The sequence below is a fragment of the Rosa rugosa genome, chromosome 7, assembly GCF_958449725.1.
Source record: "Rosa rugosa chromosome 7, drRosRugo1.1, whole genome shotgun sequence".
In the NCBI taxonomy this organism is placed as follows: domain Eukaryota; kingdom Viridiplantae; phylum Streptophyta; class Magnoliopsida; order Rosales; family Rosaceae; genus Rosa; species Rosa rugosa.
The window spans coordinates 11,830,990-11,857,865 of NC_084826.1; the positions used below are offsets into that span (position 1 = coordinate 11,830,990).

A 26,876-nucleotide genomic window follows, 5' to 3' on the forward strand; every position below is an offset into this window, starting at 1 on the left:
TGGATGCTCTGTAGAGGTAGACAGGGAACATTTTGTGAGCACAACTATTAGAAATCAAATTATATTTTTCATTGCAGTTAAATTATAACATAATACTTTTGACAGTTTTACTTGTTTTTGGTAAGATACAAATTGGGTGATATGATTGGAACTTTTTATTCTTGATTATGAGGTCCATCTGTATTTGGGAAATTCATGACTTTCAGTTTCAGGGCAGAAAAAGATATATGGATAACTTTCACGCAGCAGTGTCTAGAAGTCTAGAATAATTTCAGCCACAGTTCTTGTAGATACAAGTTCAACTAAAAGGATGATGATGATAATGATGATGGACATAAAGTCTGGTTCCTTCATTGAGAATCTAGCAGTTTGTAAAAGAAACCTACATTAAAGTAGCTAGTGTGGACAAAGACCTAGCTATCTAGTTTTCCAGTACCCAATCTCCACCAGAAAGTTTTGCTCACTTTGCAGAAAAAGGTTTCCATAACTTGGGTGCTTGTACTAGTTGTGTTAATAACAGACTTCACTTTCTCTTTTACTCTTAACAAAAAGCAGAAAATCTTTATGTAATTTTTTATTGTCAGCAGAAACTCATATTACTTTCATAATTTTAATGGGTTCTTAACAAAATTTTAAGTATTATGCTTAAGATATCTTAAAGAGTGTAGTAGTTGCTATTGTGGAAACAAAGGCAAAAGCTTTGAGAATCTAAAGATACCTTAGTAAACTATTTGGCACACTGGATAATAACAGCAATGTACTATATTAACCAATAACAATAATCAAACCAAACACTGTTTGATTCAAACTCAAATAGCTACAAAACTTAAACCACATAAAGTGGGTTTAGACTTTCTGATTTGAACTGTAAATCATCTAATGATTGAAGGTTTTAGTCTAACAGTACTGCCTGTACATCATACTTCACTAAATGAAGCCCAAATTCAAAACATAAGTAAGAAAACTGGTAGTGGGAACCATCTCAAGTCCTCAATCCTATAATGCAATCATGTGTGTCTCTCGCATGGCTTTGGATGTGGCATTGGGCAAATCCTGGTGTCTCTTGACCCACAAACTGTCTCTTCACACCCACAATCTGCTGTGACTGTTTACAGTGAGCAATGGCTCCTTCAATGGAGCTCTCAATCTCAGAATTTGCACTGATACTCCTCTTGAGCAACTGTGAATCTGAGAACCCACTTGAACTAAATGAAAAGGAAGAAGATGAAGAAGAAGAAACAGATGAAGTTGTTGAGGAACACATTGAGTGTTGTTGAAATGCCCCAGAGAATGACTTTCTGTGATTTGTGTTGGCATTTTCCTCAGCCATTTCTTTCTCAATGCTCTTCATGAGAGTAGTACTTGAAATCTGATATCTCCCATTGTCAATTTTCCCAAATGGATTCTTCTTTGCCATCTTCATGTACTTGTTTAAGGAATCCTTGTTACCTTTTGAGCCATTTTCTGGTTCTGCATTGCTTGCTGACTTGGCTGAGGAGTACTCATGATCTGCACAAGTGGACTTACTGAACAAGGACTTAACATATGCCCTTGAAGCCTTGAGCTTTTGACTCAAAATGGACTGCTTTATTTGCTTCAGCTTTTTTGACCAATTAGATTTTTTTGAAGGATCATCACCAATGAAAACACTCATTTCTTCTGTCCATTCAGAGACATAATCATCGGGGTTTAGCTCACTACTTACTCTGCAAGACTCTGAGGGTGAGATATTGCAGGACCTATCCAATGGGGTACTTGTGTTAGTGTTGGGAGCAGTTCTAGAGCTTTTGATGAAGGGAAGGTTGAAGCTTTGTTCAATAGCTTGTTGGGTTTTGGTATCAAGTTTGGTACTGTTTGAGGTTTGGAGGATACTTTGGACCATTTGCAAGCGAGGTGGGAGATGAAGAGGGAGGAGTGTTCCTTTGTAGAAGAGCTCATCAGCTGGAGAAGTAGTGGACTGCTTGTCATGGTCAGGAACTGAAGACATTTGGAACTCAAACTCTCTAGTTTGTGGTGGACTAGAGCTAATGGAATAACAGAAGAAGTTTGAGGAAGAAGAACTTACTTCCATGTCTATGTAGTCTTCATCTGACGTTTGATGATCACTTGAAGCTTGGTTTCTGGCCATTCTCATGTGAAACCCTCTCTCTCTCTCTCTGTGTTTGTTTTGTATGTCTGTGTAATGTGTATTGTGTGAAGATGCTTATGGGGAGAAGAGCTTGGTGAGGCACACAGCACCTTTAAAGCAAAGATGTTATGTAGTTTGAATTATAAATAATAGAACCAAAATCTCTCTTATTTTTTTATTTTTTTATTTGCATATCTTGAGTACTTCCAAGGACTAGAATACAGAAAGTAAAAAAGTATGAACTTTTTTCCATACTGTAAAGTCACAAAACCTAGACTTCAGATTTTCTCTTTTCTTTTCAAGATACGTGTTGTTTTAGATTTCTATTTGATATTTGTTTCAAGAAAACCCTTAAACAACATTGATTCCAACCCAAAAAGCTCAACTCAAGCTCCAAAACAACATTTTGGACACAAACACATTAGAACTTAGAAGCACATATATATTAATTTCCCTTAATCCTGTCTTATAGTTGCTTACATTGAGTTCAAAGTTCAAACCATTGAATCAAATAGTGGGTGACATATGTCGAACAGTCCCATCTATGTGTTCTCTTATTCCTCATCCACTCTTATCAACTATCAAGTACCATGAACTTGGATCTTTAAAATGTCTGTGCAGAGGCTTTAGACTCTCTCCCACTAACTACAAGAGATGTTGACAAAGCAGTGCTGCTGTTTTTATTGTGAGTTTCAATGTAAGTAACATATATACCCTAGCTATCTTACGAATTATGATACAGTGTTAAGAAAGTGAAAGTACATAGAACCAAAGCAAAATCTCAGCTAGAATCTAATCTGAAATTTATGATATGCACTATTCTGCTTCCTATTCAGTTTACTGAAAAGATTGAACCCATATTTTATGTTCTAGGACAAAGACCAAGTGCTACTATATATGAGATCCAGGAAACAACAGAATTCAACTTATTTATTTGAATAGGAGTATATAATTTAGTTTTCTGACCCTTTTTTTTTTTTTTTTGGAAGAACATGGCTTGGTTTGGATTATAGGAACAAACCTCTATTCAAAATAATGCACCTTATGTTTAGAAGCATATGCCAATTCCATATGTAATTTTGTGATTCTTCTGCAACCCTCCACTAGCCTCCCTGCAACCAAAATTTGAATTTGAAAAATCCAAAAAATCCAACCCATTTTTTGTTTTTCTATTTTACTTTGGGGGAAAAACCCACTTCTCGAAATGTGGTTTTCTGCAACTCTCACTATTCTATAATCATGGGAAGGGAGACAGAGACTTTTTCCTTTTTGAGTTCATTTTTTTTTTTCTTGAGAAACAGAGAAGAAAAATTTATTGTATATCTCCAAATCTAACATGGGCTATCATCATATGTATTAATGTGTGTTGGTGTCCTTATTCTGACCTAGTCAAAATGTTGGAAAGATCATGGTAAACCTAAACATATTTTTAAAGCTCCTTTCAAAAAAAAAAAAAACATATTTTTAAAGCTTCAACTGTTGACCTCACTAGAACAAATCCACAATGTCCAATTTCAAGAGCAACTCCAACAGTTTCCCCATATTTTAATTTTTCTCTATTTTAGAGAAAACTGAGCCTCTTTTGTTCCAACAGATTCCCCATTTTAGAGATAGTGAGGAAAGAGAAAACCAAATTCCTTAAATTTACAATAATCTCTAAAATTTTATGGAAGAATTAGAAATTGCTGTAAAATAGGAAATCTGTTGGAGTTGGAGAAGAAAAAGAGGCTAAAACTTTGATTTTTGCTTCTCTATAATACAAAAATTATAGGGAAGCTGTTGGAGTTGCTCTAAGTAAAAAGACATTTCAGAACCAAAACTTCATCTATTTCAAGAACAATCGACTTGAATTATGTTAAAAGTGGGGTGAACAAGCAGGTTCACTCATCATATGAAATGTGAAAAAAATAAAAATAAAAAATAATCATTTTCCTTATATAATACTAGCACATGTTTATCGTATAAAAAGGGTGGTGCTATTCACACACTCATTTTCTCTATTCACACACCCCCTCTATTTTTCTTTTACTTTAATTCAATTTATTTTTACAAATTACCCTAACTACCGTCCCTTGCAATTCTGATTATTATTTATTTATTTTTTTTTTTTTGCAAGTCAATCATCGCCAAATTCTAAACCCTCATTTTCCCACAGACGAGGACTTCAACACTCTTTATGATTCCTTCTTTTCTTTTCCATCAAAAACTTCTCTAGCATAGTCATTCCATCTCTCTATTGTGATGCTTTGAAGTTCAATTATGGCAGAGCAAGCAAATTTAGATTTAGCATGAACAAGTTAAGTTTTGAGTGATGAGGAAGTAATCAAGGAAATTGAGTGTTTTGTCTTATTTACTTTTGCAGGGCAACTGCAGTATTAACTAAAATGATGAGAAGCACCTTTGTTGCTTCCTGAACGTTGACGATTTTAATGAGGTAAACTGTTTTTCTAAGTCATTAGCTAATGTTCTTAAAATCTTATGTAGGGTTGATGATTCAAATTTTTTCCTTACATCAGAAATTTGATCAGGATCTTCAGATTTTGCACAAAGTTAAGTTTTGAGCGATAAGGAAGTAATCAAGAAAGTTTATGTGACTAATGATATCCATTCTAAAACTCTGCATTGAGTAACATTGTGCTCTTTTTGTTTATGTTTTGTTGCAGATTCGTAGTGCCATTACATAACAACAATCTTTTGACTGAAGTGCTATTGTATTTTCTTTGGATGCTATTTGCAACATTTGAGATATTATTGCTTAGGATCTACTTGTTACATACCGGCAATAATATTCCAAAGTCTAGTGTTTTTTTCAGCCTAATAGTTGAACTTTTATTTATGGGCCGGTGAGTGTTCTTTCAATACAATTATCTAAAATACATTATATTAAGAGTTGCATACCATTGATTATGCGTGTGTCTGCATTTGTCTAACCCTTCAGATAAGCCTTGTTCAATTAATTTTGAACTCTACTCCAATTTTTTATTTTTTATTTTTGTGCCCAAAAATTTTCCAAATTTGCAGACTGCGTTTGAAAATGGCTTATTGCCAATCTATAAGAAACGAGAAACTTTAATAAGCTAGGTGCCAGTGGCGTAACCAGTCACAGGGCTGGTTGGGCTATAGCCCAACCCATAATCAAGGAGAAAAAGGCCCAAGTATAGGTATATTGCCAATAGTACTGATAGTAGCCCACTTTAAAAAAAAATTATATATATTATATATACACATCTAATAATTATATCCTTCCTTTACCAGAAAGTAGCCGACATTGTTCGGTTGTTCTTCTTCCTGACTTCCTCACCTCAGTTCCTAATCCTCAGCTCCTCCGACCGAGTTCATCAGTTCGTCAGTTCCTCCAACCCGATTAGCTCCAGATCACCCACATCTACATAAGGTACTTCTAAGTTCTAATTTCATCTCTCCCAAGCCCCATTACGAGCTTGCAAAATTTTTATGCACTTAAATCCAGCCCAATCCATATTCAGATCCTGGTTACGCCCCTGCTAGGTGCAATATTGGAACCCCAGACAACAAAGGAGTAAAGCATGCATCTTACCCCTCCTACTCGTATGAGGACAAACTTTGCAATTTAGATGAAAAATTGGTTCATGATTGACTTGCCAAATAGAAAAAAGAAAAAAAATAATCAGAATTGCAAAGGAGGGTAGTTAGGGTAATTTGTAAAAATAAATTGAATTAAAGTAATAGAAAATGGATGTGTGAATAGCACCACCCTATAAAAATCATGTACTATTTTGTTATTGTGCCGTGTCGTGTCGTGTCATACATTTGCCACCCTTGACTAGTTGACTTCCCCTTATTTGTTTTCATTTTCTTGTTTACATGGTTGTAAATACTATTTGGGAATGGAATTGGAGCCATGGGCAGCGTTCTCTGCAGCATAAAAAGGAACAATAACGTACGGTGGAAGCTCACTGCCGGCGATGGTAGTAACCACGTGCCTACACGAGACAGAGGAAGAGGTCACGTGGTTCTATTCTGAAGAGCTGCTCGAGTAAATCAGTAGTGGTATACTGAGCACATGATTGATCAAATTATAGCTCCCATGCTTTGTGCATAATTGGTTTACTGGGGACGCCATGAAACTGATATGTATAAGTCATTGCAGAGTTAAAGCTTCTGGCAATTCCCACTTGGTTTTTCCACTTTTAAGAGTTAAAGCTCTCTGACAACCATATTCCATCATCATCTTTGACATGCATATCTTCTGTCCATCGTTGATGGTTTAATTATTGTCTAACATAGATTTTATATTATTTATAATTAAGGGGGTGTATTGTATTTGAATTTGTGCAGATTTTTTTTCAATGACAGACTTTTTAAAAAGTCCACAGACTCTTTAAAAAGTTGATAGACTGTTATGGATTTCTTAAAACTATTGATTTTAGCAACAGACTTTTATTGATTCATGAAAATCTATATACTTTATTATGAATGACTTCTACAGATTTCCTAGGATGTACAAAATATAAAAAAAAAAAAAAAAACAAAAAAACAAATGCAGCCCAAACACAAAACAAAATAATAACTTGTTGTCTCTTCAATGCTCCAGTATCTTCTAATAGAAATTGACTCAAATAAATGATTGTTAATCTGTCTAGCGAGTTTGTTCTCATTCATAATCTCCCAACAACATAAATATACAATATAGATCACTTTATGTTTATAGTTAATTATTCTCATCAATTTTGTTTTCGCCGATTATTAACATATATTGTAGCAATATTGGTCAATGTCTTGATCTATAATCAATCAATTGAAATTCAATTGTTCAACCTTTTTTTGAACCATAATATAAATTCAAATTAATGAGAATAATTAATTAATAAGATAAAATTTAGTATGGTTCAAGGTCTTAGGGTTAGACCACATATTTGAGTTTTAGGGTTTTATAAATCATTTTTATTGCTATTAGGGTTCGAAGTATCACAATTGAAAAAAAAACAAAAAACAAAAAACAAAAATCACATTCAACAACTACAATGAACATGTTGGGTATCAAAAAAGGTTGATATCATAAAAGATTAAAAATTAAGAAAGAGAGATGATGGCTTTCTAGGAGGTCTTTCCTGTCAGGATTTGGGTTGGAAGTGATGGTGCTTTGGAGTAGTGGTGGGATAACGGTGTTGGGTGTTCTTTAGTCCTAGGTCTGACTGTCCAGAAATCCCCTTGATCGGGTTCGAAGCAACGACGAGTGTTGGCTTGGTCGATCATTTGCTGGCCAAGTGGATTCTGGGTGGGAGTTGGTGTTCTTGGCTGAATCTGCTCCAACACGTTTTGTTGTTTCTGCCAATTTGTCTGGTGCCAGTTTAGTATTTTAGTTAAGTTTTTTAGTATGTTTGGAGTTGGGGCCTAGTTTGGCTTCAACAGTGCGTCAGTATAGATGTCCATTTTGACGTCTAAAGTGGGGAAAGTTTCGGTTGAAGCTTTTATCTCCCATTCTCATTGTAATCTTCGTTTTTATTAATGAAGTTCTTATTTGATCAAAAAAAAAAAAAAAAAAGAGATGATGAAGGACAAACTTGTTCGTGCCTAGAGAGAAGAACTTTGATAGACCATTTTTTTTTTTTTTGAAGAGGAAACTTTGATAGACTTTTTGAAATCTTTGGTCTGGAGGCTGGAAAATTATTGGAGTTTGGTATGTATAGTTAACATTACAAAGTCCATGATTATCCATGATTTTCTAATTCCATAAGTATGAATGATATTTTGAATATCTCTGTACTTTTATTCATTTTTAAAAGTCTTAATTGAATATCCCTAGATTTTGGTGGAATTCATGAAGTCTTTAAAAATCCTAATTGAATACCTCAAGACTTTCATGGATTGTTAAAAGTCTATATTGAATACACCCAGACTTTTAAATTTCATAGATTTCTTTAAAAGTTCCACTAATTCCATATACAATACACCCCCCTAAATTGAGAAACCATCTTTATCTCTCCAAACTTTAATTAAGGAAATACTATGTGCATCAGTGCATGCACAACGTTCTTGAACTCATATTCTCAGAAGGGGTAGACCTGCAACTGGGTTTTGTTGACTGATAGAGAAAAAAGAAAATCTCATCAAGAATTCAGAAAAGTTACTATAAATAACAATTTAATTCGTCTTTCTTCTCAATTCAAGAGTGCCTTTCAATCTCTCATAGTATATATTACAGAAGGTGTTTTGGGCAATGATCAAATACTTTTTTCAATTCAATCGATTGCTGAGACAACCCACCATGGATTTGGAAACTGAGCTTGATCATAGTGTAAACTTTGTTCTTTGCCTTTTAATTTGAGAAAAACCCATTTCTGTTTTTTTCCTTTTCTTTTCATGTGCCAGTTCTCAAAATCTGTGTTTATTGTGCTCGAAGGTAATTTCAGTGGTGAATGACGATGGATATTTGCTTTGTATTCATTGTTGTGGAAGTATGGAGAAGAAGATTTACATAGAGAAATAATTAAGGGGTAAAATTGGAAATTTAATGACAAAAACCCTAAACTTTGCCCGGGGCCGGCCTTGACTCTATTTGTGTATTATAGTGTTAGAATTTGTTTGGAGAAATTTTATTAGAACCTCTAAATTTTCTCACTTGACCTCCATTTTAACGTTTTAAACCTAAAATTTTAATTTTACCCTTTTGATTGAATACAAATTATAACAATAAAAAATAAAACTTCGAATGAAACCTCCTGCATTAAATTTCCTTTTGAACCAAATTCTCATGTGACCCTAAATGCAGTCTACCACTTTGTTACTATGATTTGAATAAAAGGTATTTACATAATAAAAATTCAGAGAATTTACAGTTATTCAATATAACTCTTTTCTTTTTTTGGACAATGTTTTTCAGTATCTAATCACTCAAGTATTTTACACTTTGTACTTACAAACCTACATGGAGTCTTACCTAGAGTGTAAATACATAACATTGCATCTTTAACCAGACATGGTATGATTTTCGCGATGTCTGTCTTTTTGGTGGGAATCATTCAACCTTGTTCTAAAATCAAAAGGTACCAGTATGCATCAACCATTATATGAATTTGGTCTATTTTTCTTGCTGGTTAGCAGTGGTGTTTTCTTTGGCAGAAGCAGCAGTGGTGTTATCCTTAGCAGGAGCAGCAGTGGTGCTTTCTTTGGCAGGAGCAGTGGTGATTTCTTGGGAAGGAGTAGTGGTGTTCTCTTTGGTAGGAGTAGCGGTGCTTTCTTTGGAAGGAGCAGTGGTGTTTTCTTGTGCTGGAGCAGCAGTGGTGTTTTCCTTGGCAGGAGCAGCAATGGTGTTATCCTTGGCAGGAGCGGCAGTGGTGTTTTCTTTGGCAGGAGCAATGGTGACTTCTTGGGAATGAGTAGTGGTGTTCTCTTTGGAAGGAGTAGTGGTGCTTTCTTTGGAAGGAGCAGTGGTGTTTTCTTGTGCCGGAGCAGCAATGGCGTTTTCCTTGGCAGGAGCAGCAGTGGTGACTGTGGTGTCCTTGGAAGGAGCAGTGGTGTTTTCTTGTGCCGGAGCAGCAATGGCGTTTTCCTTGGCAGGAGCAGCAGTGGTGACTGTGGTGTTATCCTTGGAAGGAGCAGTGGTGTTTTCTTGTGCCGGAGCAGCAATGGCGTTTTCCTTGGCAGGAGCAGCAGTGGTGACTGTGGTGTTATCCTTGGCAGGAGCAGCAGTGGTGTTTTCCTTGGTAGGAGCGACAGTGGTGTTTTCTTTGGCAGGAGCAGTGGTGATTTTTTGGGAAGGAGTAGTGGTGTTTTCTTTGGAAGGAGTAGTGGTGCTTTCTTTGGAAGGAGCAGTGGTGTTTTCTTGTGCCGGAGTAGCAGTGGCGTTTTCCTTAGCAGGAGCAGCAGTGGTGTTTTCTTTGGTGGGAGCAGTAGTGGTGCTTTCTTTGGAAGGAGCAGTGGTGTTTTCCTTGGCAGGAGCAGCAGTGGTGTTTTCTTTGGCAGGAGCAGTAGTGGTGATTTCTTTAAAAGGAGGAGCAGTGGTGATTTCTTGGGCTGCATCAGTGGTGTTTTCTTTAGTAGAAGTAGTGATGATTTCTTTGGCAGGAGCAAAGGTGTTTACTGACTTTTCAACTTCATCAAACACCCAATCAGTAATCTCTTCTGTTGAGCCTTCTCTGCTATCGGAATCAAATCCTGGATGTAACTTGGCCAATTCTTCCTTTGGGTTTGATTTCTTCTCCTCCTTATTCAAGGAAGACTTGGATACTGCATCTTGTTTGGAGTTTGGAGAACTAGTTGCCAATGGTGGATCTTGGTTCACCGATTCTTCTTTTTGGTCTAGTTTCCTCTTCTTAATCAAGGAAGATTTGGATGCATCGTCTCGTTTGAAAAATGAAGTCTTGATTGGCAATGGTGAGATCGAGGTTGGAGTTATACTTGCAAAAGGCCTATCACTAGATGGTGTGTCTGGTTTCCGTGGTGAAGCTTCAATTACCAATACAGGTCTTTCAATGGATTCAAATTCATCTTTAATGTTCTTGAGGTCATCAAAGAGCTCTTTGACCTTCTGGCCATCTTTCCTGCATGTGTGCATGTTAAGGCAGTTATGCTTGTGTTATAGACTAATGGCAGATAGAGAAATGAAAGCACATTTGAGTACCTGTAAATGCCTTCATTTTGAACATAAAATTGCTTTTTCATGGTTTCCACTACACTCAAGGTGGTCAATAACTGACAAAGACAAGATTAAGAGGTTAAGGATCATTTTCTTATTCACCAAAAAAAGAAAAAGAAAAAGGAACAAAAGACCTGATTTCCTTAAGAGTAGACAAGCACTTATACGGAAAAAGAAAAAAAAGATCTATTATTGTCATATTTTGAATGACAATACTGCTCAGTAGAAAGCTTTAAAGCACAAACACCGAAGACAAAGCCATGCAGACTCGTAAGTGAGAAAATTATCAAATATAGCTCAACACTAAAACTACTAAAGACAAAAAATAAATAAAAACCATATAAATGCAAAACAAGGGGAAGAAGACTTAAGCACACCTTGGCTTCCACATCCAAATATTCCTCTTCAATATTTTTCCTTGGGTTTGAACTTTCATCATCTTTAATGAGAGTTATATTTGAACTGGTGTAAATAAAATATTAGTGGCTTCATATAACTGTGTAACAAAAATAAAAATAAATTAAACTGAGAAAATTACCCTTGACTTGAACTCAATCTCTCCACAAGATTCCTAATACAAGTGATGGATGAACGCAAGCTTTCCTAATTGTAACAGGCACACCAATAGGAAAGTCAAAAGGACATCATAGTAATTGTCACCCCAAGTGGATGAGATGATACTACAGAGAAACTCTCCAACTATAAGAAGAAAACTCAAAACTATTACCTTATAAGTAGAGAGAAGATGGATTACCAAATTCACAAAATAGCCTCCATATTTCTCCAGTTCCTCACTAGAACAAGTACATAACCAAGTATCATTTGATAAGAATAACTTATTTTACTGTATATACAATATGGCTAGACACAAAAAACAAAATAGAGTAAATTTATATGATATTAATTGAACTCCAAATTTTGAGAATACATTTATCCAACATAAAACATTAGCATCATAGTAATTTGCTGATCAGTGTAAATCAGATAGAACTACTTACTTGACCTGCTTCTCCTTTCTCTCTGTGTACGATGCCTGGAGAACCCAGGTATCTTCCAGAAAACAAATCCAAGTATTGACAACATCAACCTCTGCTCTACATGAATCAATGGATCGTGACAGCTCATCTTCCTGTGATTAAAAAACAGAAAACTGAAGAGTCTGTAGCAAGCAATAACAGCAGTAGAAAACTTTTCTTCACCAATGTTTCAAAATGTGACCTAGACAACTTAAAAATCGAGTAATACCTTTGATTTTAAGTGTACAATAATCTGATTACTTGCTTCATCAAATTGTTCTCTTTCTTCTCTCGCATTGTGAAGGCGTCCACGAAGAGCATTCAATGAGATAATGACCTATAAAATGTTCAGCAGTTCCAGCAAAAGAAAATGAAAAAACAAAACGGAACTCATTATTCAGACTACAGAATTGACATGAGTAACATTTGCAACTCACCTCTACTGATGTTCACAAAACACCCAAAAATCAACAACATATGCATACACACAATGGACTTGTAGTTGTTTAAAGAGGTTCCCGCAAGGGGATCCTCCAATGATCAAAATTAACTTCTACACAGATAATAGAAAAACGTAAAGAATACGCACTTCAGGCAATCATCAATGTGGATTTCACATATTACAGTTATTAGAAGCCTAGAAGTTAAACTAAACTCAATTAATTAAATTAATCAGAAGTTACAGTGACCTCCTATGTATATATAGTACTATAGCATACAAGGACTTTAAGGAATCGAGAGGGAACCTTCTTCAGTGCTTCTTGGAGTTCTTCTCTTTGCCTCTCCTGTTGTGCAATCTCTGCCACCAAATCCTGAAAAATGTTGACGTTCTATAATTTGTGTACCTCAACAGCAAAATGGATCATAACCACACAATAGCACCAAGTGGTAAAGAAAATGGGATTCAATCATATTCAACGTAACAAGCATCAAATAAAAAAACCACACACACACACACACACACATATATATATATATATATCAAGTGTGTAAAGTATTATCGCAGAAGATAGTAGGCTTTTAACATAAATTGTGTGCAATAGCAATATTTACTGTGCATTAGCAATGGGGAGGAAAATTTCCTAGATATCATGAGATGGAACTGCACTGTGCAGTATTTACTTATGCATCAACAGATTGACACATGCCACCAACAATAAGATTAATTATCAAAAGTATGATGAAAATTTGAAATGTAAGGTGCAAAACTATCATGATTAAATTTAAAAAGAGCATATATATGAAAACCTTCAACTGAATACACCAAATACTAAAGCAAGTAAATCTCATCTTTTTAAAATTTGATTTACAGATATAACTATATAAGGGTACTCATGATGAGGTGCAGCTTTTTATTTAAGATTTCCTTTAACTCATGTAGCTTATCCATGACTTACAATGTATCTGTAAAAGAAAGAGTTCCTTAATTGGACAAATATCTTTAATTATAGGCATACCTTCTCAAGTTGGCTTACTTCATTAGCTTTAGCTACACGAAAGTTAAGTGCTTCTTCTTTCTGAAATCTGCTTGAAGAATTGAAGAAAAGATTAATCAAAGTCAAACAAAATCCAGACTAAGAAAACACCAAGTACGGCCAAAATTTTCACATTACCCATACCAGAGAGCAACTAATTAAATATCTTATATATTGAAGATGCACATCCTGGCATGCACCAAATGTATTGAGTTGAAGTGCACTATCTCTATCCCTTTATACTTAAATGAAATATAACTGATAAATGTACTCAACACCATATTTAATAGAAGAATCCTATAAATTAATCTTCCCTTTAAAGTTCATCTAAATATGCACGTACATCTGTTTTCTCAAATAAATAAAGTAATAAAAATTATGCTGACTCATTTGAACTTAATGCTCTTGGCAGACCAAAAACAAAAAAAAACAAAAGAAAACCTAATACTCTTGGACACACATTTATCTTCTCAAAGACATGGAAACCAATACACATAAACTAGAGTAGATCGATAGATATTGTCCCAAAAAAGAAAGAAAGAAAGAACTAGACCAAATAGATACTGGCAATATGTTTTAGAAGGCCGTTTCAAACCTGTGGTCCAAAATGCGCTTTTCTGCTTGTGAGGTGGAATTAGCAAGAGATTCTGATAATACTTTCAATTTTTCGACCTGCAATTTAAAAGAGGAGAGTTCAATAGTAATATGGAAAAAGAAGATTGTTCATTATTAACTAAGCACATGCAGTGCCCCTCAAAGGAATCACTCAGTTTCCAGATAAATGAATAAAGTACGGCGTTTAGATGAACTTTTATAGTATAATTCAAATTTTGTATCTTAATATTTGCCTATTTGGTACTATTTTTATCCATTGCAACCAAGAAAAGCTTGTTCTAATGCCCTTTTACTGGATAGCTGAAATGACATCAAATTGGGACCTTTTCAGTGTGCAGCTCAGGTGAGTCCCCATTGTTCAAGGATTTCTTCTTTAGTAACAGAGACTCCAACCTGGAACATAGTTGAATTTCTACGAGTGCTGCTTTTAAATTCTGCAAGGAAATTAGAGCTTTCAGTTTTGATGAGTCACAACTTCTTTAGTTAAATAAAGAAATAAATTTATATCAACACAACTGTATCAGGTACAACTGCCTGAACCGTACAGGTAGTTTAGCACAACTGAAACATACTGAACCCAAAGACTCCATTCACATTTTTTTCCTTCCTTGAAAATTTAACTGAGACCATGTTTGAGAAAACTGATTGAACATGGTCCACTATTCAAACAAAAGGACCAACAGAAGTGCTTAGTTGTGAATAAAGAGATAAATACAGCAAGCGAAAATGTATGTTGTGCCTTTTGATGTGATAAATGGGAGCACCTAATATTAAATGGTTATTACAGAGGCATAGAAAAATCGGAAGACAAATTAGAACAAGCATGCACACAGAAAAAGCGGGTGCCTTACTAAAATGGAAATTCAGTTGGATCATGTATAAAAATTATCTTAAACAACATTTGTGCAGTACAGATATGTTTATATGGATGTTTATGCGCATTTGCCTATGCAGGAAAATCAAGTATACCTCTACTGTTGCATCTTTTGCTGTCTCCGATGAATTGTTACAACTTCCACTTAAAGGCTGCTGCAGTGCCATCAGTTTATCAAGTTCCTCCCTTATGCTGCAGGCTTCAGCATCTATTCTGAGGGCATAAGATCATAAAACCACGAGCAAAAGATTAGGCGAAAGGTTGACCAGAGCATATACCGCACTCAAATATCAATGCAGACCGTTTAAGAATCAAAACATGTAGCTGGAAATGTCAAGCATTCATTAAAATGAGGTCAAATAGAGTATATCCAAACAAGGTTATTGATATACATTATATCCCATACTGAAGAACATAATAGCTAAACAGAGAAAAAGGCAAACCAAGAAATTAGAGGTCTGGAAAGAGAATTGTGAGTTATTATACTAAGAATTGATAATCTAAAACATGAATCAGTTAAATTCCTACACACAGTGCTGGGAGTTTCATTAATAGATTCCAAGTTATTGTGAAAATCATACTTAACTAGTTTGGACTTTCATACTCATAAGCCTGAATTCCCACATTCACCCACCAACACTACTTGGAGTTTCATCAATAAAAAAGCATGAATTCCCAAAACCATGGACATGCACACTACTTGGAGTTTTAATCAAGTCCAGAAAATTGTGAAACCATACTTAACAACTTCAGAGTTCCATCAGTCCAAAGCATGAACTCCCATGCATACCCATACAGAGAGCAGCATATATACATACTCATGAAAGTATAATACTGGTTCATTAGAATCCAAACATGAAACAGTCACTTCAATATGTAAAAACTACCGCTGCAATAGAGAAACAAATTTGACTTCTCTAGCCATAAACAAGATAACAGAGCAGTTATTTTCATTCAGAATATCATTTAGTGCACTAAACATTTAGCTACAAAAAGACGAAACAAATTTCCTCGACCACCTTGTAAGATCAGCATTTAGTTTAAGCCCTGAAATTGCACTTTGAGCCAATTGGAGCAATTCTTCTCGCTTTATCTGAAAAGAAAAGTTCAAAAAAGGAGGAAAGAAAAGAGGAAGGATGCATGTGTTAGAAACTCAGAAATCTTGATTCGCAACGACATTGCGAAAAAGTAGTACTGCTGTCTTAACTGATGAAGAAATGATGAAATATTTTCATCTGCTATAATGTAACACTGGAAAATATAACGGTGATGCAGCAAAAGAAAGTTTTATGCGATATGGAAGATGGCAATTCAATCTACTGAGAAGGAAACAGAGTCTTTTCTGGGGCCTGGGAACTTAAGCCTTCAAATGATGATATGAATAAGTAACTCATGAGCCTTGAATATATAGAATATAACTTTTGGATCGAGACTTGAAAATCTCAAGAACAAAATAGCCTGTAGCTCCATTACTATAAAGAACCAGACAATTGCATCACACTAGCAAACTTATTAGTCCCAACAGCTCAAATACATGTCAGGTCGATCTTGACCTTTGTAGAGCCCTGACTAAAAACTGAAAATATAGGGCACGCCCTTTTTTTGTCTTTAATATTGTTTATATAGGCATAGAGTCTTTAATTGTCCTCATGTAAATGCATGCTGAACTGATCCAACCCTATCCTTACCAGTACTTCATCTTGGTAGAATGAAAGTGCTTTCGCCAAATTCTGTACACTGCTCATCACTACACCATGTACTTCCCTTCCTCCTGTAAGACAGAGCCTGTGTATAACCATACCATAAGGAAGTACACAAGATATTTAATACTCGAAATAGAAAAGCAATTTTATGCATGTAGAGTCCTTTCTTTCTTAAGTAGTTGTGTGGGCAATCGAACACAATTGTTTTTGTTCTTTTATGACCTAACTTATCCCAAAGAAGGGGTAATGAACCGATATGATAAAATTAAAAGATTGAGGAAAATCACCCATATATCTCCAAAAGTAGCGAAACTTCTTCCTCAGTTGGTTCTTCAAGAATCTGAGTCATACAAAAGAGTTAACCTGCGGTTAAACTCCATGGATCAGCAAATTCAAAGCTTACCCAATGTATGCAGAATGAAAGTAAAACTGAAGGGTAAGCTGAAAGGAATATGTGTATGTCACATTCTAGAACTTTACTGAAAACTTAAATCAATAAGAACCATTTCATTTTAATTTTAAGTCTACAGTTCAAGAAGAGTTTCTCGCTACGCAACTTCAAATGCAACTATTATGCATGCCTTGGTGACAACTGAGTTCGTTCATTTATTAATACATGATCATGTTCCTATTCACTCGATCATCATATGTGTGCTACGCATCAGCCTTGTATTTTATTGTTAAAGAAGCAAAACACATCCCTCTATGTGTCAACCATGGGTAAATACTACATGTGATACAGACAATGATCCATCATCGGCATTCTCTATTGCAAACCATGGTATCATGAACACCAACACTTATTCTAAACTTAATTACCATGGACAATGTCATGCCTTCAAGAGCTTGGCTATGGAGAAAGACATCACGAAAAGTTTTCGGTTCATCTCCCATATCAGAGTCAACGTAATAAACCTGTCTCAACCAGTAACACACAAATATTACAAACAGAGCTGTGCACTAACCACAAAAATACCAAAAATATATATATATATATATATATATATATATATATATATATATATATATATATATATATATATGCTGATTATCAGGGTCTAGAGTGAAAGGGGTTTGCCCACCAGGGTAGGTCTTTTCGGGGAATCGGAGTTTTCATCGGAAATAAGATGATCTTCAGAATTCCTGTCCTCATTGTAAACGGCAGTCAATCTCTCAATTTCTTTAAGCGCAACCAACCACCTTCTCAATAGCTGAACTCTCTCTATCCCTCTACATGAAACAGACACTTCCTCCAATATTTTCACAGTATGCCTAAAGCTCTGTAAATTCCTCGCACCCTGTTAAAAATTCCAAAATGCAAAACAATGAAATTCAAGCAGCACATATATATAATCTACAAAATCTCAGACAAAGTGGTGAGAGTAAAGGTTACAATGCGATCGGGGAGGAGGAATTTGGCTCCGCCGGCGACGGCATTTCCGGCGTGAAGGACGACGGAGTCGGCGTAGTTACGAACGGTCCGGGTGAGGGTTCTGCTAGCGCTTGCTTCCACGGCCAAGTTCACCGCATTTCTTATCCACGACATGTCATCCGCTGCGGAGTTTGAATGAAGTTGAACAACTTAACAGTTTCAATTTTTGAAGAAGCGGTGGTGTTTGCTACAGATGAGACATTCTGGAGGGATTCAACACTTTTTTTCTTGGGGTTTTCTTCGGGCATTGGTGAGCGCTTTACGGGCTTTTGTTTCGCGTCCCCTTCAGTTTTGTTTGCCTCCAAATTTTTACCAAACTGGGCGCGCAGGATTTCTCGGCGGATTAGGCGCCTACTTATTATTGGCACGATGTCGTTTCGGGAGGAATTAAATATTTTGTTGTAATATCATTGTTTTACTGATCACTTCATGGGGAAATTGAGACTGATTAATAAGGGTTTGAAGTCAACTCTTGTTTTTTTTTTTTTTTTACTAGTTTTGTATCTAGAATTCTAGATTGTATAATTTTTTTGTCTGGGCGAATTAATTGGATATTTATGTTTGATGTGCGAGTCAAATCAAAAATCGTCTAACTCACCGCGTTTTGGTGAATTTGATTAGTTTGGGATAGAAAAAATGGGCTATATTCCTTATTTGTTATTTCATAAAAAAAAAAAAAAAAAAAAAAAGGGGCCATATTAGATCACAACTCATCAGGGAAGCCTGGGTCTAGCCTAGGCCTATGACCCCAACTCAATGATTCCAAAAAAACTTATATGTTAAAAAGAGACATCTTATCGTTACTCATCGGTCAAAGCCTTCCATAAATAAAATGACACATTTGTCCGTAAAAGCCTCATCAAAAGAGTTCCTAAAATCATACATATTTGTGCAAGATGCATCATTTTGTCTGTAACTGATAACAAAAAATAAAAAACGGATATCTTTTCCAACCAATTCTACGTGAGAAATTTTAAATACACACCCCTAATCACTTAATACGCATTCCTATTATTTTATATTTCAAATTATATTTTATAGGTAAATTAAATGACCAAAACAAACATCTATGCAGTAGAAGAAGAAAAAAATAGTCATATTTTCCTTATATTATTCTATTTATGTATAAATAGTTAGATAAACACAACAAATTTCTATACATGGCCTCCCTTTTTAATACAAGAATAAAGTTAGAAACATTCTAATTTAATTTTTCCTTAAATAAATTGTAATTAAATGAGGTTAGAAACCATAATATTTAGAATTTCAAAATCAATGGCATTAAATATTTTAAAAACATATCCCTTTACTCCCATTTTTTAGTTAATTTCTTGTTTTTTCTAAAATTTATGATTAATCAATTTATTTTCTAATATAAAACATCACAGGTGAAAAAAATTTGTAATTGTTAATTTATTTGGCCCCTCTAATGACAACTTTTTAGTTCCGCCACTATAGAGAAACTACTGGTATAGTTTTGGTTGAATGTTCAACTCATAATTTTATAATTGATTAACATGGTGTTTGGTGGATGAGAGTTCAAATAACACAAAACATATTCATATGCATCTATTTAAAGAGAACAATAATAAATCTTTATGGAGAATCCATAAACTAACACAAGTAATCAATATGGTCATTTACAAAACGTCAATATACTAGCATATACTAATCATATTAAATAGTAACCTTAATGTAGTCAAAAAGTAGGATATTTCATGATTTTTGAGATTAAGGGTATTTTAGGTACTTTGGGTTGTGTATTTAGTAAAATATTAGAATGAAAAATTAAATTGATAGTGTATTAAGTAATTAGGAGTGTATTTAAAACTTCTCAATCTACGTTTAAAAAAAATTAAATAAACAAACAAACAAAATATGAGCATATATATATACCTTTTGCCCACAAACGTTTCGAAGGCATACATCAACCCTAAAAGATTTGGACACACCTTTGCTAACACATTATTCGTCGTCAAAACTCAAAAGCATGCATCTCATAACAAGATAAAAGACAACTTTACTGACAAGTTATTTGGCCACAAAGGGTGTTACGCATTACGTTCACTATTTCACTTTAGTTTTATGATTATGCGCTGGCTATTCTAAGTTTACAGCGATTCTTGCTCTGATTGCCTCAAAAGCTTCTGATCTATGAAGCACCACAATACCATTCTCTCTCTACTTGAAAAATGCAAAACCATGACTAAATTGAAACAATTACATGGGTTGGTGGTCAATACCTCAGTCTTCAACAATGTCATCCCATTGAGTATGCTCATTTATTTCTATGCAAACTACGAAGCTGGAGACCACAACCATGCCAAGTTGGTTTTTCACCCAATCCATCACACCACGACAAAGATGGTGTTGGTATGTGAAGTTCTAATGTGGTGGAGCAGTTTTAAACTGCACCACTCTAGCTATTCATATTCCCTAACCCAACAATGTCGACGAAAAAGTCTAATGCATCAACCTGTTTAAACTCAAAATTAATATTTTTCCCGACAAGACGTAGCTCAAAGAAAACCGAGCTAATATCCATGATTCAACCTATATATTTTCAACAAAATATATTCAGAGGCTAATTAAAGCCTACATAGAGATCAAACAATCTTAAAATAAATGTTGATATTTATTAATCTATTATTAATTATCAAATATTTGATAATTAATAATGGTTGGTTTGCTTATGAGTACTATGCAAGCTGGCGCTTACAATGGGCCAATTAAGGAAGGAATATTGGACGTGCAACATATGGAACGATATAATTATCCTTGATTGCAATAAACCAGGGATATATACGGTAGGTCGATCAATTAAGTGTGCCACTAAGCTACAGTTTGCTGGCGAAGATATATATGCAATTAAGACGTGGGTTGGATATGCTTCGCATCCAAGAGACAATTAATCTTGCCTATATTCTAGCTACGTCAAGAGGCAGATAATTATTAATTATTACCTACGTGATAGTTATCAAAATAATAAGTGTTTTGATTGGATTCAAGGCCAATAACTGTTTGGGTCTAATATGAGCACAATTGGGTCCTGGTTTTTTATTTTTTATTTTTATTTTAAAAGTGGGCTTTCTTATTTTTTATGAGGAGGTGTTAGTTTCTTTTCTGTCTACTTGAGTAGAAAAGATCGCAAAGTAAATAGAGACCCTGTTGGGCTCCGATATGTTGGGGCATTTTTTTAATTCCTCAGGGCTCTACTTTTCTTTGTTTGGGCTTAATCCTAGAAGATGGGTGTACTAGGAGATTACTAGTTTGGTTTGCTCTTTTAGTTAGGGTTGGCTTTGTAGTAGTTTCTACGGAACGGTTCTTTCTGTCGCCCCCATAGGGGGGATCGTTTTTGTACTGCTTGCTGAGCTGCATAATGGATGACCTCTTCTATTAAAAAAAAAAAGGCCAATAACTGTGGCCTAAAAAATAGTATATCCTTTCTCCTATTAGGAAGGTGAATTTGCAGCGAGTAGCCTATATGTAGAGGCTAAAAACGAAATACAACACACAACTCTTCAATCAACTAATCTCTCAGATTATCCAAAGTCTGTTCGGAGCAAACCTACCTTCAACCCTAGTTGAAACCAGCGAAGCTAAAGTCACGCTTTAGCAAAACTCGTGCTTTCTCCTACTTCCCGGTGATTGCTCTGCTCAATCTACAACATTGAGTATCGACTCGGTGACGCAAGAGATCACACCCCAAGTCCTTATTCGTAAGGCAGAGAAAATAACCTTATGACGAGGTTGGTGCTCTCCTCGTCCACAACGTTTGAGAATAAGTCAGGTTTATGGACGCCCCGACGACTACACCGCACAGTGTTGGCATGCTCACGCATTCAAAAGAGATTGTTTGCTAGTCAAACTGGTTTTGGAGCCAAACACAACCCATAAAATTGATTTTTTGGATCAACTTTCACTATCTCAAAATATTAAATCAAGTTCTGCAAGAAAAAAAAATGTCTCTAATAATTTGATTATTCCAACCTTCATTGTAATTTTTAGCGGAGATAATGGTTGTCATAAATGTCATTGAGCGTGCTTAGGTTCGGGATTGGAAACATATTTGGTTGGAGGTTGATTCATCTCTAGTACTTGATTATATCTGTTTGGCTCCAGTTTGGGTTCAAACAATATCAGTACATCTTCTCTTGTCCGTTGGTCTCTTAGAATTCGTTGGTTGAATTGCTTTTACCAAATTTCTCATATGAACTTTAGAGCTTCTCATATTTTTCGGGAAGGAAATAAAATAGATGATGTTTTGGCAAATCATGGTACATCTTGTTCTAATTTGGTGTGGTGGGATGATCCTCCACCTTTTATAGTATTGTATTGTAATAATGACATTAGAGGTCTACCTCAATTTCATTTTAGTTAGTCTGTTGTTGTTTTTTTTTTTAAAGAGGTATTGGTTTTGGTCCCCCTCCTTCATTCTTCTTCTTTGATCAATAAAATGGTGCGATAGGGAGGCTTTATTCCTCTTCTATCCACAATCTTTTAGCCCAAAAAAAAAAAGAAAAAAAAAGAAGGAAACTAGAAAACAACATTTAAACATTTGATCCGCAAATAATTGAGCTTCCGTCATATTCAACCAAGTCCTAATAGTCAATCAGTTCCCTAAACATTGCTAAAAGTCCAACCAACAGATTTTTTGTAACGAGATATTTAACTCCAGGAATGAAAATGTTTAACAGATCGATGTAAGTTGAGGTATTCAAACAAAAGTATTTCGTACTTGGATATGAAACTGAAAATGCTCCTATAGTTCGGGCGTAAAATGTAATTAATTCTGATTTTATAGGCCAAAACTTTATGTGACAGAGTTTCGACCTATCAGCCTTTGTTCCACAGTGTATAAGTTAATTTCTAAGACCATTGCAAATAGACTGAAGAAGCATCTGCCAGATATCATTTCTAGTACTCAAAGTGCTTTTGTCCCTGGTCGAAACATCCAGGACAATGTCATTGCAGCCTTTGAAACTGTCCATAGCATTCATGTTCAGAAGACAACTACGGAGCCAAAGATGGTGCTTAAATTGGACATTAGTAAAGCATATGATCGGGTAGAGTGGAATTTTCTTGAAGAGGTAATGAAGAAGTTGGGGTTTGCGGATCAGTGGGTGAGATTAATCATGAAGTGTGTTCAGTCGGTATCTTTTTCTATTCTCTGGAAAGGTCGACCGGTTGGACATTTTAACCCTACAAGAGGTATTCGTCAAGGTGATCCTCTTTCTCCATATCTTTTTCTTCTTGTATCTGAAGGTCTATCCGGTCTCCTTCATCAGGCAGACGAGATGGGTTGGTTTCATGGGGTGAAAGTGACTCCTTATGCACCATCTATTTCTCATCTCTTGTTTGCAGATGATAGTTTATTATTTGTGAATGCAACCACTCAGGATTGTGTTTCCTTGAAGCAGTGCTTGTTACTTTATGAGAGTGCTGCTGGGCAGCGTATCAATTTTCAAAAATCGGCTCTGTCTTTTGGGCCTAATGTTTCTGACCTGGTGAAAATGGAGATACAAGAAATTCTAAGTGTCCCGGTGGTGGATTTTCATGAGAAGTATTTAGGCCTCCCAACAACGATAGGTAGGAACAAGAAAGATGTTTTTCGGAAGATGAATGAAAGATTGGACTTTCATTTATAGGGTTGGCAAGGGAAGTTCCTCTCAAAAGCGGGTAAGCTTGTTTTAATTAAAGCAGTGGCTCAAGCTATTCCTACTTATTCCATGAGTGTTTTCAAGTTGCCAATTTGTGTGTGCAAGAAATTCCAATCGAAAGTGAGTCAATTTTGGTGGGGTAAAAGCGGTGGAGCTAGAGGAATTCATTGGTGTAGTTGGGAGAGGTTGTGTAACAGGAAGGAGGATGGTGGATTAGGCTTCCGAGACCTAAGGGCTTTTAATCAATCCATGCTTGCGAAGACAGTTTGGCGAATCTTCTGGGGTAGACCTTCTTTGGTAAGTGCACTTCTGCAAGCAAAATATTTTCCACATACGAGTTTTCTGAATGCTTCCTTAGGGACTACACCTTCGGCAGTCTGGAGAGGATTATTATGGGGGAAACAAGTTCTTGATCATGGAACGAGATGGCGAATTGGAAATGGGAAAAGTGTTCGCATTAAAGGTGATCATTGGCTACCCTCCCCAACAGGCTTTAAAGTCGTATCTCCTCTTAATATTTCGGCGGATTTAAAGGTGGATTGCTTGTTTACTGAGTCTGGAGCTTGGAATGTCCCTCTATTAAGATCAAACTTTCTTGCACATGAGGTTGAGATGATTTTAAGTATGCCTATGGGTTTGAGATCAGTTCCGGATAAGTTGGTGTGGCATTTTACAACGAATGGCAGCTTTAGTGTAAAGACAGGGTACTGGGTGGCCCGGGGTTTGCAAGCTAAGAATGGTAATAGTGAGGCTGGGTGCAGTTCTTCTACTCTCCCAGATATATGGAAAAAGGTATGGAGGCTATTTGTCCCACACAAGATTAAATTATTACTTTGGAGGGCCATTCAAAATTTTCTGCCATGTGGCCATAATCTACAACAAAGAAGAATTACACCAGATGCAAGTTGCTGGCAATGCGGCGCTCCTTGTGAAACTCCTATTCATGTATTTTGGGATTGTCCTATGGCTAGAAGAGTTTGGAATCTGACCTTCTTGAGTGAAGTTTGTAATACGTGGAAGGAGCCCTCCTTCTTGGATTTAATTTCACATGTGCAAAAGGTTGCTGTAAGGAGTGACATGGAGTTCTTTGGCTTTATGGTGTGGTGGCTATGGAGAAATAGAAATCTGCATAGGCATGGGGAAAAGACGTTGAGATCAGAGGACTTAGTGCTAGCTGCTGGGGAGTGGCAGATGCAGTACTGCAATGCCAATATCAAGAATTCGGATCCTGTTTTGCCTGAGTTGATGGTGCAGAGGGAGACTGCCAAATGGGAACCTCCAGGTATGGGATGTCTCAAATTAAATTTTGACGGCGCTACGAATGTTAGAAATGGAGTGAGTGGTATTGGAGCTGTTTTCCGGGATCAAATGGGCAAGCTTAAAGGAGCCTTGGCCGTTCCTCAGGTTGGTAACCTTCCCCCAAGAGCAGTGGAGTCTTTAGCGATGCTTCATGCTTTAAGGTTTGCTCTGCATGTTGGGTTTAATAAATTGGAAGTGGAGGGAGATGCTTTGACAATTTTCAATGCTTTAAATGATAGTAGTGAGGATCTAAGTTCTGAAGGTCATATTTTAGATGAAGTTAGACAGTTACTTAAGTCTTTTGCTAGTTGTAGTTGGCGATTTGTAAGGCGAGATTGTAACAAAGTTGCACATCGCCTTGCTAAAGAAGCCTTGAAGTTGAGTCAACCTTTATTATGTTTGGAGTCGGGGCCTAGTTGGCTTCACCAGTGTGTCAGTATGGACTTCGAGTGTGAAGTCTAATGTGGGCAAAGCTTTCTTCTAAAAACTTTTGCTCCTAATCTCATTGTAATCTTCGTTCATTAATGAAGTTCATCTTTTGATAAAAAAAAAACATCCTTTATGGTCTTCGAAGTATCAGAGGATAAGGAGCAGGATAACAAGGAATTTCGGGAATATCTTCATCAGCAAGTATAATGAGAGTCCGTCAAATTGGAACTAGGCTCTAAGGACGCATTTAATTTGATAGCTGATCGATATTGTGTTAATTTATTAGTACTTCGAATGCTAGCAAAGTTATGAACTAGCTAGTCTAATTTGCTTTCCAGGAGAACCAAGTAAAGTAGGAAACCACGAGTGGGGACAATTTGTTTTTGGCTTGAAATTGAATACATATGTTTTTGGCTTGAATACAATTTGTTTTTGGTTCCGACCTCTAGTTTACTAGTGTCACCATTGGCCATATGGTGAAAAAGTCGTTTTCTTATTAAAAGAATTTTTTTTTTCTACTTTCGAATTAGGGTTTCAGCTGAAAAGTCATGTCCATAGCAATGAAATACCTCCCTCAAGATATTATAGAGCAAATCCTTTCCAGATTGCCCCTCAAATCTCTAATCCGATTGAGTTGCGTTTCCAAACAGTGGCGTACCATCGTCCTTGACCCACAATTTGCAACCCACCATTTGAGAGTCGCTTCCCAACAGCACAGGCTCCTCATTTCCACCTCCTCTGAAATCAACTCCTTAGACTTTGGAGACGCCTTTTTTAGGTGCCAGTTCCCCGGTGAGAAACCTCGATTTCCGTTTCAAGAAGGCGGGCCAAAACGTCTTTCTACTGGGCTCGTGCAATGGTCTGGTATGTGTAGCTAGCTCTTGATTTTCATGCAAACTTTTACATCTGGAACCCCTCCACTGGTTACGTCAAGCCATTACCTGATCCGGGTTTCGAGCCACGAAGGATCACAAGTCTTCGTTCTGGATTCGGTTATGTTTCGGCCACTGACGATTACAAACTCTTTGTAGCCGCTCGTTTTGATAACGACGATGACAGAAGCAAGGCCAAGATATTCTCATTGAGAGCCAACATTTGGAGACCGCTTGAAAAGCGGCCCCCATATTCGACTCATTGGCTCGGTGCCGAGTCGTGCCGGCTTTGTTACATGAGGCATTCCATTGGCTCCACGGCCCAAATCGATCATTACTTTTGATTTGGAAAAGGAGGTTTTCCTGGACGTGCCGTTTGCTATTTTGAACGGCGTCGTCGCAGCAGGGACGTAGCCAGGATTCGAAAATGGGTTAGGCTAAATTTATTGTGGCAATTTTTTGGGCGAAGCCCAAAATTTTTTTTTTGATGTCTCTATAGCCAAACCTGCATAATATCAATGAATCTCATCAACCTATTCAACCCATTCCCAATTATCAACAATTCAACATCAACCCATTACCCATTCCCAATTATCAACTCACCCTAAACACCAAACATCACGAATTCACGATTCAAACATCATCAGCATGGGTTTGGGTATACAATGTTTACCTGAGAATCTGAGCATCAGGGATTGAAGATTTGAAGCCTTCAAGAGTTCAAGGAACAGGAGTCGCAGAGAATCCAGACTTCCA

The 26,876-nt window shown here is 36.2% G+C and overlaps 1 protein-coding gene and 1 pseudogene across 2 annotated transcripts; both read right to left on the bottom strand.

Moving 5' to 3' along the window:
• Window positions 1-781: 781 nt before the first annotated feature.
• Window positions 782-2,182, bottom strand: LOC133722514 (probable membrane-associated kinase regulator 4; annotated as a pseudogene).
• Window positions 2,183-8,860: 6,678 nt separating this feature from the next.
• On the bottom strand, window positions 8,861-18,095 carry LOC133720019 (uncharacterized). Of its 2 annotated transcripts, XM_062146219.1 has the most exons (18): window positions 17,822-18,095; window positions 17,511-17,726; window positions 17,248-17,343; window positions 16,716-16,768; window positions 16,414-16,510; window positions 15,745-15,818; window positions 14,821-14,938; window positions 14,175-14,285; window positions 13,832-13,908; window positions 13,219-13,285; window positions 12,508-12,573; window positions 11,991-12,098; window positions 11,744-11,874; window positions 11,473-11,539; window positions 11,284-11,348; window positions 11,123-11,207; window positions 10,731-10,801; window positions 8,861-10,650 (listed from the first exon to the last, which is right to left on the bottom strand). In XM_062146219.1, the coding sequence occupies exons 1-18, from the start codon at window positions 17,972-17,974 to the stop codon at window positions 9,189-9,191; spliced, it is 3,117 nt and encodes a 1,038-aa protein (XP_062002203.1). In that variant the 5' UTR covers window positions 17,975-18,095; the 3' UTR covers window positions 8,861-9,188. The 2 variants fall into 2 exon arrangements, with proteins under 2 accessions (XP_062002203.1, XP_062002204.1); XM_062146220.1 differs by lacking the exons at window positions 17,511-17,726; window positions 17,822-18,095 and having other exon boundaries at window positions 16,716-16,791; window positions 17,248-17,316.
• Window positions 18,096-26,876: the final 8,781 nt, after the last annotated feature.

What these genes read in the sequence shown, in the direction of transcription:
- LOC133720019 (XM_062146219.1), bottom strand. Translation starts at nt 17,974, where the DNA reads ATGTCGTGGATAAGAAATGCGGTGAACTTGGCCGTGGAAGCAAGCGCT. An exon ending in CCCCGAAAAGACCTACCCTG is followed by an intron (nt 17,344 to 17,510) that starts GTGGGCAAACCC and finishes TGGTTGAGACAG; the next exon opens with GTTTATTACGTTGACTCTGA. An exon ending in CTACTTTTGGAGATATATGG is followed by an intron (nt 16,511 to 16,715) that starts GTGATTTTCCTC and finishes GGTTATACACAG; the next exon opens with GCTCTGTCTTACAGGAGGAA.